The sequence below is a fragment of the Frankliniella occidentalis genome, unplaced genomic scaffold (assembly GCF_000697945.3).
Source record: "Frankliniella occidentalis isolate FOCC.00 unplaced genomic scaffold, Focc_3.1 Scaffold24, whole genome shotgun sequence".
Taxonomy (NCBI): Eukaryota; Metazoa; Arthropoda; class Insecta; order Thysanoptera; family Thripidae; genus Frankliniella; species Frankliniella occidentalis.
In genome coordinates this window covers 754,877-765,806 of record NW_026267154.1, presented here as the reverse complement: position 1 = coordinate 765,806, position 10,930 = coordinate 754,877, and the positions used below count along the sequence as shown (strand labels likewise).

General features: G+C 43.5%; 3 protein-coding genes across 5 annotated transcripts in view; 1 reads left to right on the top strand and 2 right to left on the bottom strand.

Annotated features, from left to right (window-relative positions):
* Positions 1-272: 272 nt before the first annotated feature.
* On the top strand, positions 273-4,698 carry LOC113210190 (uncharacterized). 3 transcript variants are annotated; one of them, XM_026428055.2, is made up of 7 exons: positions 273-441; positions 883-1,255; positions 2,437-2,542; positions 2,620-2,724; positions 2,815-2,952; positions 3,054-3,164; positions 3,263-4,698. In XM_026428055.2, the coding sequence occupies exons 1-7, from the start codon at positions 425-427 to the stop codon at positions 3,499-3,501; spliced, it is 1,089 nt and encodes a 362-aa protein (XP_026283840.1). In that variant the 5' UTR covers positions 273-424; the 3' UTR covers positions 3,502-4,698. The 3 variants fall into 3 exon arrangements, with proteins under 3 accessions (XP_026283840.1, XP_026283841.1, XP_052121109.1); XM_026428056.2 differs by having other exon boundaries at positions 274-441; positions 818-1,255; XM_052265149.1 differs by having other exon boundaries at positions 275-441; positions 883-928.
* LOC113210189 (methyltransferase-like protein 25B) lies at positions 4,625-6,953 on the bottom strand. Its single transcript, XM_026428054.2, has 8 exons — positions 6,799-6,953; positions 6,544-6,650; positions 6,039-6,440; positions 5,830-5,962; positions 5,566-5,741; positions 5,199-5,456; positions 4,920-5,107; positions 4,625-4,835 (listed from the first exon to the last, which is right to left on the bottom strand). The coding sequence occupies exons 1-8, from the start codon at positions 6,913-6,915 to the stop codon at positions 4,753-4,755; spliced, it is 1,464 nt and encodes a 487-aa protein (XP_026283839.1). The 5' UTR covers positions 6,916-6,953; the 3' UTR covers positions 4,625-4,752.
* Positions 6,954-7,069: 116 nt separating this feature from the next.
* LOC113210201 (organic cation transporter protein-like) overlaps positions 7,070-10,930 on the bottom strand; it is a 9,970-nt gene continuing 6,109 nt past the window's right edge. The window contains exons 2-10 of the mRNA XM_052265148.1: positions 10,199-10,382; positions 9,746-10,004; positions 9,443-9,635; positions 9,047-9,152; positions 8,386-8,498; positions 8,065-8,279; positions 7,811-7,986; positions 7,545-7,717; positions 7,070-7,451 (exon numbers count right to left, since the gene is read on the bottom strand). Of these exons, the coding sequence (XP_052121108.1) occupies positions 7,277-7,451; positions 7,545-7,717; positions 7,811-7,986; positions 8,065-8,279; positions 8,386-8,498; positions 9,047-9,152; positions 9,443-9,635; positions 9,746-10,004; positions 10,199-10,382 (1,594 nt within the window). The 3' untranslated portion in view covers positions 7,070-7,276. The remainder of the gene's footprint in view (positions 7,452-7,544; positions 7,718-7,810; positions 7,987-8,064; positions 8,280-8,385; positions 8,499-9,046; positions 9,153-9,442; positions 9,636-9,745; positions 10,005-10,198; positions 10,383-10,930) is intronic.

Genomic DNA, 10,930 nt, shown 5'->3' with positions numbered 1-10,930 from the left:
CGGATGGCGACGCCTCTACCCACCCCGCACTAACTAACTATACGATGCAAACTTTATATGGTCGCGACAACGCTGCACAACTAAAGATCGGCATCTCGTCAATTAAAGAGACTTTCATCTGGTCGACCTCAAAACGTATCCTACACAGGAGACGCGTCACTCGAAAGTTGGGCAGTTTCGCGCCCATTTCAAACATTTGAAATGAAATGTTACTTCCGTCCTGTGAATAGCATCCACCCCTACCGCTCCTGCCAATAATGTACCTTCCCCCTCCAGCGTCGTTTGTTTTTGTTGGGGGTTGTTGGCGCACCCCTTGGTGTCGCACTTATCAGATAATGTAATTTTGACAACGGAAACGGGTCCATGCAATTTTTGTTAAAAATCGCAAATAGGGACTCAGCTTTATCATCCGGGTGCAGAATGAATGGTGAAAATTGAAAGGTGTGTTTAAAATCTCACTTATTTGCCGTAGGTAAAATATCGATCGCGACAGGTTTACCTTCTCCCTTGTATATCTGTCGTGAAGTAACATTTCCATGATTTGTTTTATGTTTCTCATTAATTTTATGTCACATGTGAGTCCAGAAACTATTCACTTGCTCTTGGTGTCCAGAGACTGGTTATTGTCAAATAGTGTTGTGATAGGTTAGGCGTTCCTTAGTTCCCTTTCGTACTTTATTTAACTCTGCAGAGAGATATTTTACAGACGATCGTTGCCAGAGCACTGTTCTCTCTCGCTTCGTTGACCTAGCCCTCCCTGCTAACAGTATTGATCATGTCATTGTTCTGGTATAAACATCAGCTGTATCTCCTCTAGCTCTTGCAGGAAGTCTTATTACAATGGCCAAGAGGATTCAAATAATGAAGAATGTATGATTTCAGTAAAAGAGAGGACCTGGAGCTCCATTGCATGCCCTCAATGGAAGAGGTAATGCAATATGAAGTTCATGGAAAGCCACAGCCTATAAGGTTTCGTCGAACAAGCAGAGAGTATTCCAGGACATTTTTTGAGAATTGGCAGAAACCGCTGCCTTTCCATTCCTTCTTTGAAAAAGAAACAGATATGAATGCTGATACTACTACTAATGTGATAAGAAGAAAGTGTCCACTTGAGCAGGCTGATGAAGAACATACAATCGCTAGTAGTTCCTCTCATGAATGCTTGACCCGACCATGCACATGCCCAGACCCTGGTAAATCAAAAGAGATGTGTGTCATAAAGAAAGTTGAGAACTGGCTCCTAGGCAGGTGTTCGGTGAGTGGCATGAAGCTCACCTTTGCAAGAATTTCTTAATTCTACATATTCAAAGTTTCATCTTTGAATCTACATTCAAGACTTATTTTGTAATAGTAGATTGCATTTATTTTTTTGCTCAAGCATTGTTTTAATTTTTGTTTTCAGTTCATAGAATTCTTGCTCTTTCTAATTTATTTATTTTTTTTCCAGTCAAACCTTTTCCATGTGCTTTTTTATCTCAAATTAATTTCTAATGGCTACTTGAAAAATTGTACATTTATGGAGTCCATTACACTTCTGTTATATCAGCTTTTGCATGATGGTCTGATAGAGTTCTGCAGTATAATCAATCTCAAGTATCATTTCAGAAGGCTGAGCTTATTATGTACCATGTTTATTTAGATTCTAAGCCGCACGTAATTCTAGGCCCTACCCCACCCCAAATTTTGCAGAGGAGACAGAGAAAAGACTCCCGTAAGACCCCTGCTAAATTGCGTACTCAATTCTAAGCCGCACCCAAACTTTCAGGTTTCAAAATCGGGGGAAAAGGTGCATAGAATCGAATAAATACAGCATTATCATTATCAATTTAAGGCTGTCAATTACCACAGTTGCCATCTGTCTATCTTTTTAAGTGATATTTTCTTTTAGCTTCACTTTCAAATTGAGCATGAAGCCTTGTATTGGTTTAATCCTATTTGGCATGTTTTTTACTCACGCATCTTAAGAGAAATATCAGTATTTTGACACAATTGAAAATTACTGAATATCTGTCAGTGAGCACATACTGTATGTACTCTTAACTCGTTTGGTGCCACTCGACCACCTTGTTGTCAAATAATCATGCTTTAAAATTGGCTTGGCACTGATCATATCTTAATTCATATGAAATATTTTTTCTTGTAATTGCTTGCAAGAATATTTAGCACACTGCTTTTCATCAAAGTGATGAATGAATTGCAGTAATCAAAGGCCTCTTAATGCATTGTACTCTGTATTATTTATTATTATTATGATTATTATTAATGTTGTTGCATTGCATGCTGTATAAATGTTCTTCTGTTTTGTAATGGATTACAATATTGCCTTGTGAACTTTAAATATTGTCTCCACTGATAGCTGATATGCATAATAGATTTTGTTCCATGTCAAATGTGTGATCTTCTGCTTAAATGTTGTTGTTTTCTTTCTGATCACAGGATATCAATGAAGAAATTGTGAATCTAGAGGACTCAATGGCACTACCTAATATGCCAAAGTGGCCTCATAATGTCAACAAAAGACCAGAACTAGAAAAATATGCAGGTAACATTGAGTTGTTGATTCTGGCGTCAGAATTGAATGTTGGGGTGTTAAGTCTTACCATTCCCATTATGTTGCAGTTGCTGCCCTACCGCCATCTGTACTATTGCGTGAGATAGCTGGTGCACTCTTTCCAGTCTACATTTTGAATGTTCGTGTGGTTGGTGTTGAGCCTGCTGTAACTGGTATTTAGAACTATTATTCCAACAGATCATATCATAGAAATAGTAATCTAAATCAAGCAGTAATTGATAAAGGCTTCTTTCTATTAACAGATTTGTCTCAACTGGTCAGAGGTCACTGTCCTTATTATTCCTGCAATACTGTAGTAAAAAATATTGTTTGGACCAATGCAGGACCTCTTAACTATGGTAAACTAGCAAGACCTTATTGCCCAGAATGTTGTCAGACAAGTGAGTTCAGCCTTTGATCTATTCCTGGATGGAAGACTTTAGATTTACGCGTCACACAGTGGGTCTCATCTGCTCATACCAACATTTTCTACTGATTTCAGGACGAAGGAGGTATCTAAATCTGTACTTTCATTTAGAACTTCATGTAGAAGATAATTTGGGCCAAATGACAAAAATTATTGTAGAGCGGGACGCAGCTGTTAGGTTTTTTGGTAAGTAAATTCTAACTACAACTTCTATCTGCTGACATCCATCTATTTCTGTACTTATAATACTTTACTGAGCTCTTTTTCATTCAATGTGATTACAGGTTGTACTGTGTACAGATTTCTCTTGAACCCTAGAAGACGTCTTAGGATCAAAAAGCTGCTGGAAACATTAATTCGAGTTAGTAGTTCTCCTCGATCTGCAGCTGTCCCTGGGGTCACTTTTGATGTTCGGATCATCCCTATTGCAGTGGACCACAATGAAGAGGTCAAGTTTCACATGTTTGGAGACAATTCACCACTATGTGAGCTTGCCAAAAAAATGCCTGTTCCTCCACCTTAAAAATAAAACAACCTTTTTGTCAAGTGAGAATTTTCCACTTGCCTTGACTAATTTTTTTGGAGTTACAAACTGTTTTAAATAAGGTTGAAAGAGGAAACCAAAATTTTAAAAAATTACTGAACTGCTTTGCAGCTCTCTTCAACTTTTGGATGTTGCTTTTAGAATTGGATTTACTGTGATATTTATTTAATGCAACAACCTTAAGCTAAAAATATAAAGAGGCCTACAACCTCTAGATTTAAATTTTAAAAATATTCTTGAATCTCTTTCCAAGAGTTTGTTAGCTGGATTGGTTGCAGAAAGTTAGTGAACTTGTTTATAAGAAACCAATGGCCTAGTAAATACAGTATCCATCAATCATAGGGTAATCTTCATTGTAAATGTGTAGGCTGCAGTTAATAGTCAACTAAACATTGTCTTTGGTTGTCACTTGGTGACGCCCCTTTTTTCAGTTGTATGTAAAATTGTCTATTACCGTGTGAAAGATTTTCTACTCATTAATTATTATCCATTAAATTAAATGATCTCTTTTGCACTATGGTTGTGATGACTGGAAAGTAAGTACAGTAGTAAGCCTTAATCTAATCTATAAGAGTTGATGGAAACTGTTCCAGGGGTTATCATATGATTTCCAATTAAAGGGCAATGTTAGGGGTGTCATGTTAATAAACACCATTATTTAAAAATTTCTCTAAATATGTGTATTGAAAAAATTAACTGTTTCCAAGTTAATTTACAGCATTCAAATATCAGTTCTCTGTTGTATGATCTTCAGTCCCTATAAACTGTTCCGTCACTTTTAAGACTTTAAAGGTAAACCTATCTAGTAGATTCTTCCTGATTTTGTGATACTTGGTTAAGCTGCAGTGGCTTGTAACAAGATTTTTTTTCTGTGTGTTCTTTGAACATGCTTCGCAAAAAATTGATCTTCCAGATTGGTCATTTTGATCTCTTAGGGTTATTGCTATAGTTTTAATTTTACATCTTGTTTGCTGTATTTCTCTAGTTGCTCTCTTTGTTAAAAATGTTATCAAATTAGGGCATGATTTCTTTATAAGCAAAAGAAATCTAATTGTAAAAAGATGAATTACTTGAAAATTGTGTACAGAAAATTCATATAAAGTTGATTTAATTTGTTGATTTTAATGAAGCTGTAAAGTGCACAGAAAACATCAATAAAGAGCCAAGTGCAAATTATCAGGACGTTTTTTTTTTTTTTATTATTGATCAATCGGAATAAAGGGCAGTATGTTATACTGTTTTCAAACCTTGAAGAATAAGGTTGCGTGGTGAAAGAACAGGATCAAAGCCCGGTATTATAGAGCCAAGTCCACCTGAAAAAGAATTGGATTGTATGTATATAACTTTTTAAAAAAATCAAAACAAATTTTTTGATAACCCAAGAGAAAAGTGTTTACCACATTCTTGAATATAGATGAGGCGATCTAAAAGCACAACTGTTTCAACTAGAGGTGCAAGTAGGAGGCGTAAACTATACATAGCTACAACATCCTGCCAATTCTCTAATTGCTCAGAAATATCAGAACTAGTGAGATCACACAATGGTATTGAGAGATTGATTCGACTCAAAGCCTTTTCTGCATATCTAGAATCAGACCACAAAATTATCATGTTACAAAAAAATTTGCAGTGGCTCAAAACAAAGAATATAAATACTGTAAGAGATAAATACGCACAAAGGAAAATCCATTTGATCAAAATGCTTGACGCTTCTTAATCCACAATGTTTCATTGTGGGGTAATGCTTAACAATCAGCTTTTCTAAAGCTGCTCTAAAACTGTGAATTTTTAAAAATTTATATTCTTGTGATTGTAGTCTCTGACAGTATGATTCCAAAGCATGGCATGACAATTCTAGTGCTTCATATGTTAGATTAGTGAGATCATTGGGAAGCATTTGGAGGAAACTGCTTAAAGGATAGCCTTGAACTGGGCTGGTAAGTGGTGAAATAAAAAACAGGAAAAAAACACATGAAAACATGAGATGGATAAAGTGCATGACAAAAACGTTCATAGGAAAGAAATATGATGTATGGTACATACCAAGAAGTAAGGCTTAGTTTCATATAACAGCAACTCGCAATACAAATGAATTTGGCTTCATTTAAACTAGTAAAGAGGCGGAGCAAAGTGGCAGCAAGGTCCCCACAGGGGTGAAGACCTACAATCCCAAAAGAAACTTCACTTTCTTTATCTAGATGTAGTTTATGCAGCACCTCCTGTAACCAGAGTAAATGATATTTCTAATTTGATTTCGCAGAATTTAAATAAGGTACGGTCAAACAACAATTGGCTGTCTAAACCCACTTTTTTGAACAGATGAAGGGAATCGTCAGAACATCCTACAGTCAATGTTAGGTATTCAGGCCCAGAGAGCTGCTGCATATAGGAATTGCCGAGATGTTTAGCTGCGGTATATTCAAGCTGTTTATCTATTTCTCTGAAATACGAGGGAGAGTGTCATAATTACAATTCAACATGTATTAATTTTGTAATATGCACATATTAGATACTACCTTGCAGAAGAAATAAGACTGCCTTGAGAATCCACACAACAGACCCGAAGGCCAAAGCCATAGGCAAGAAGCCGAGACAAGTGGCCCTTACCACCCCCAACATCCACAATGTAACTGACTTTACTCTTAATGGCTGCATCAGCACATAGCTTTGCCATGATGATGGTTTCATGTCTCTTCTTTGGCTTAACGTGCTTTACAAACAACTGTTTTAAGTTTTTATTTGTCAAGCATTTTGTTTCCATTCCAGGAATGGTGGTGCTGCTGTTATTATTAAGAGACGGTGGATCACTCTCATCTTCATCCCTTATATTTAGACTAATTTGATCTCTGGACAATGACAGAGCCTTGGTTGACGCACGTAAGGCAAGAAGGGAGAGAGGCCACACACGCTGGTTTGGACTGAATTAGGAAAAATACTTGTGATGAAACAGACCAACCCTCACTCTAAATTGATAAGCAAACTTTCACCAGATTGATTTCTAATTTGAGATTAGCGATTTACCATTGATTCATTAACATCCATTCCCCAAATTCTTCTAACGAACACCCTTTCAAAGCGGCTCTCCAAGAAGAAGGCAACCGCTTCCAGTGGTCTTCCGTATAAAAATCCTAGAATAGAAATAAAATTTCACTTTCTCTTATGACACAAGCAGAAGTTAAAGTTTGTCGAAGGGTTAGGATTTTCACTAAACAACCTTATGTGGCGGATTGAGACAGTGTCACCACAAAACATACGTAAAAGGAAACGACAACCTACCAGGACAAACGCATTTAGAAGCCAGCTAAACTCCTGAATTAGTTTTAAGCAGCTCACAACTATTGTTTTCTCACGGCTGTACATGTCCATGTTGTTGCTGGTTTCCCTTTCACTCATCAGTCCACACAAACACAACACAACAGCTGTAGTCTGCTACCTCCACATTCGCATTCACATTCGTCATGAGACACTGAGAGGCTAAAAGAAGGGAAGTGTGAGGAAAATTCATGTGAGGGAAGCTCAGCTTCCTTTTTGAATTATACCCAACCAATTATACTGTAGGTGAAATCGGTTTTATAGAAAACATTTTAATCCACAAGAATTCAGTATCACAATAATTAACCCTGCGGCACAAATTGTCTGGGCTAGCGCTTCCGCAAGTCTTTGGCAAGGCGATATATTAATCTCATATTTAATTAAAATAAATAATAAATTACAAATGCCTCTCAAACAGTTCTCAAATGACGTCGTTGTACTTCTAGACGGTCTCCGTCGAGTCCTCGGACGAGCGCTTGGAGGACGGGGACGAGACGGCGGACGCCCTGCGGATCAAGGACGACCTGTAGGTCTCCCCCCTCGTGGACGCCCTCAACGAGGCCCTGTGGCTCGACCTCCTGTACAGCGCGGGTCGAGGGGCCGGCTCGCTCTCCGGTCTGCATCACAAGAAAGAGAGCATGGCGGCGTGGTGAACAACCACGTACTAAAGCTGGAGAGAGGGTGCGCGCTCGGTGCGAGCCGGCACTCACTTTTTGCAGCAGGGGAACTCGAAGAATTTCTGGTCCTTTCCAAAGAGCTCGCCGTCGGCGAGGGTCTGGGGTAGGACCTCGTCCAGGGTCTCGGGCAGGAAGAGCGACAGCACCCCGCCGACGACGCCGAGCACGCCCAGGATGAGGAGCGGCAGCGCGGGGTGCACCACGGACTGGAGAGGACCGGAAAGAGGACGACGGTGAGGTGCACAGCTCGACGGGCAGAGAACGTCGTGGTGCTCTCGTGATCGTGATGGAGGTCTCACCAGGTAGACGACAAAGGGCGCGAGGATGCTGGCCACGTAGCCCATGATGTGGATGAGCGCCACCCCCTGCGCGCGCACCACGGTCGGCAGCAGCTCGGCGGCGTACTGGAGCCCGATGTTGTACGAGATGTTGACGCTGAAGCGGCCCATGATGGCGAGGGACGCCGACACCACCCCTGCAACCAGGAGCACGCCGTCAAGGCCGAGTCCATGGGCGGGGTGCACGAGGACCGCGTCGTCGTCACGTCTCTTACCCGGAGGGGCGGCGACGGCGGCGAGGCTGAAGAGCCCGCTGACCACCATGGACCCGCACGCGAGCCATCGCCGGCCCCAGCGGTCCAGGACCAGAGTCAGGAACGAATCCGCGGGCAGCTCGGTGGCCGAGGCCACGGTGAACGTCACGAACACGTCGAGTCCGAGCTGGCCGACGTTCCGGACGTGGCCGTCAAACACCAGCGAGACGATCATCCTACGGACAGAAGAGGCATGCTGTCACTTGGTGGTGCGGGCTCGCGACATCGGCATCCTGGACGACGTCCAAGACAGGCGTTCCGCTGGAAGTACGTCAAACTCACCAGATGACCACGAGTAGCAGAGTGGTGTTGCGCAGCCGCGGGCTGCGGAACAGGTCCACCACGGAGTACTTCTTGTCGGCGTCCTCGAGCTTCTTGAGCTTGAGGCAGCTGTCCTGTGGGCGGGGATGGAGGCAAAGCATGGCGTTCAGGAGGGGGAGCATGAAGATCGCACATGATGGACTCAACAGACTTACACTAACTGTTCTTAACCGGTGTCTGAAAGCTCCCGCCTCCAGTTTATACCGTGAATACAGTCATATGCCGACGTATTGCCTGGGTCGCCTCGGGGATCGTCCAGAAAGTACGTACGTTTCTCTCAAAATCATCCTGCAAACTACAGAAGCTCGGCGCCTGCAAAACTCGGGGTAGGCCACCCCGCAATACACGCATGCACTGCATGGAAGATTGTGCCTACCCATCAGGCGCTATGAGAGCTTGCATTGCCTTCATTTGGAGGGTTCGTAACGGCGAATGACGGACGTACTTTCTGGATGATCCCTGGTTACCTACTCGAGGCGTGGGCAAACCTCGACCTCTGTCAAGCGCTAAAGAGTAAACTAGGAAAGTGGGAAGGTGGGCGGCAACCAGGCACTAAAGGAAAATAGAGGATTAAGTGGGACTTTTATTGCCGCTTTGGTTCGCGGTTGCGTAGTATAGGTACCTCGAACCGCTGGTAGACCTCCGGCGGGACCGTGGTCTTGTTGGTCTTCTCCAGCCGCTTCAGAATGACGATCGCCTCGTCGTGGCGGCCCTGTGACACCAGCCACCTGTGGGTCAGGTCCGGGTTGAGGAATGTGCCATACTGTATTGAGTGATCCGGCGGTGCGCCAGCACCCGATGATGCCCGGCAATTTACAATACTCAAAAAATGCAGGAGAATGTAAGGAAACATTGAGGAAAAATCAAGAAAACAGTAAGGAGAAATAATGAAAAAAATCAAGGAAAAATCAAGATTTTTTTTTTTACAGAAAAGTCGGAAGAAATCAGAAAAAATTTGAAAAATTCAGGTAAAACAGAAAAATTGATCCAGACTTATATTTATAGTAAGCGTGGTTACCGCGCGCTCTCCGGGACGAGCCAGGGGGTGAGCACGGCCAGCAGCAGGGGCGCCGAGGTGGCCACCGTCAGCAGGCGCCAGTCGGCCAGCCAGTAGGCGATCCAAGGTAGTATCGAGGCGGCCATAGTGAAGAAGATGGCGATGGACATGTTGGCGACGAAGGTGCGCCATCGAGGGCCCACGTACTCCAGCACTGAGGCAAGGCGGGAAACGGTAAAATCAAGAACGTCGCAACGGCGGCATCGTTTCGAGATTTTTTCAACATCAACATAGTGGCCGTGATGGGTACCGGATACCACCTACCCAGGATGTACATCATGGTGAAGCAGTTGTCGAAGGCGAAGCCGACCAGGAACCGGCACAGCGAGAAGGCCCAGAAGGAGCCGGACCAGGCCGTGGCGATGCCGCCGACGAAGCCCACCACGTTGGAGCCCACCAGGGCGGGCACGCGGCCCCAGCGGTCCGCCACCCAGCCGAACAGGAGGCCGCCGACGATGGCGCCCAGGAAGAACACGGACTGCGCCACGTTGGGCAGAGCGGCATTCTCGCACACCCACTCGAGCTAAGGTAAGGCAAAGCAGCGTACCATCATAAGAAAATTACAACAAGAAGAAATCCAAAACACTTTAAAATTTACAAAAGTTTTGAAAAATTGCAATTAATTTTTTTAAAACAAATATTTCAAAATAATAAATTAACAAAAAATAAAAACCATATTTTTTTACGATAGTAAAAAGTCTTAAAGAATTTCCTCACCTCCGCGGCGATAGAGTCGTACGGCACCTCGGTGTGGTTGAACTCCCAGCCGGTCCGGCACGGCACGGTGGGCCAGGAGGGGTCCGCCTCCCTCACGCCCTCCAGGAGCAGCTGCGTGAAGTTGACGTCGTACTGCAGGCAGCGCGCGAACCCGGACCCTTCCCGGGGGACGCCCAAGGACAGCCTGCATCAGGCGAGCACACACACGTGAGTCATACGCGCGAGAGAGAGACACAAACAACAAATACCACAACAAATAACAACAAATAAAAAGCTCTATCGTCATCCAATAAGCAAATAACTCTACCCAACACAGGAACATGAAATCCATGAAATAGTCAAGCTGGCACGCGGGTCGGCTTCGACTGCACCAGCTACTTGAGCTGTACGAAAAACTGAGGGAGGGGGGGGGGGTGCCTGATCTGGTCTGATCTGGTCTGATCTAGGGGACTTTCTTAGCCCTGTGCGAGTGGGCGAAATGTTTTCAGTGCATGCACGTACACATCCTTGTGGAGCCTACGTATTCTTCTTGTTCTTTAGTCTGAGCATATGACGCCTAGGTTGAACTGTAGAGTAGTCATCGCCCAGTCCCAGTGACGCACGATGCGTATGTTAGTATTATGACGTGCGGAACACCTTGGGCCTCATATCTTTTTGTGCGCATCCGGCGGCGACCGGGTCACTATCATCGGTATCGCTATCGCCGCGGGCCGTCGCAGGAAGCAGGGACGC

Excerpts from the sequence above, each read along its gene's own strand:
- LOC113210190 (XM_026428055.2), top strand. Across the intron at positions 2,543-2,619 it reads AGAACTAGAAAAATATGCAG|TTGCTGCCCTACCGCCATCT; the intron begins GTAACATTGAGT and ends ATTATGTTGCAG. Across the intron at positions 2,953-3,053 it reads CCCAGAATGTTGTCAGACAA|GACGAAGGAGGTATCTAAAT; the intron begins GTGAGTTCAGCC and ends TACTGATTTCAG.
- LOC113210189 (XM_026428054.2), bottom strand. The coding sequence starts at position 6,915 with ATGAGTGAAAGGGAAACCAGCAACAACATGGACATGTACAGCCGTGAG. Across the intron at positions 5,108-5,198 it reads GATCAAATGGATTTTCCTTT|ATATGCAGAAAAGGCTTTGA; the intron begins GTGCGTATTTAT and ends GTCTGATTCTAG. Across the intron at positions 4,836-4,919 it reads CATCTATATTCAAGAATGTG|GTGGACTTGGCTCTATAATA; the intron begins GTAAACACTTTT and ends ATTCTTTTTCAG.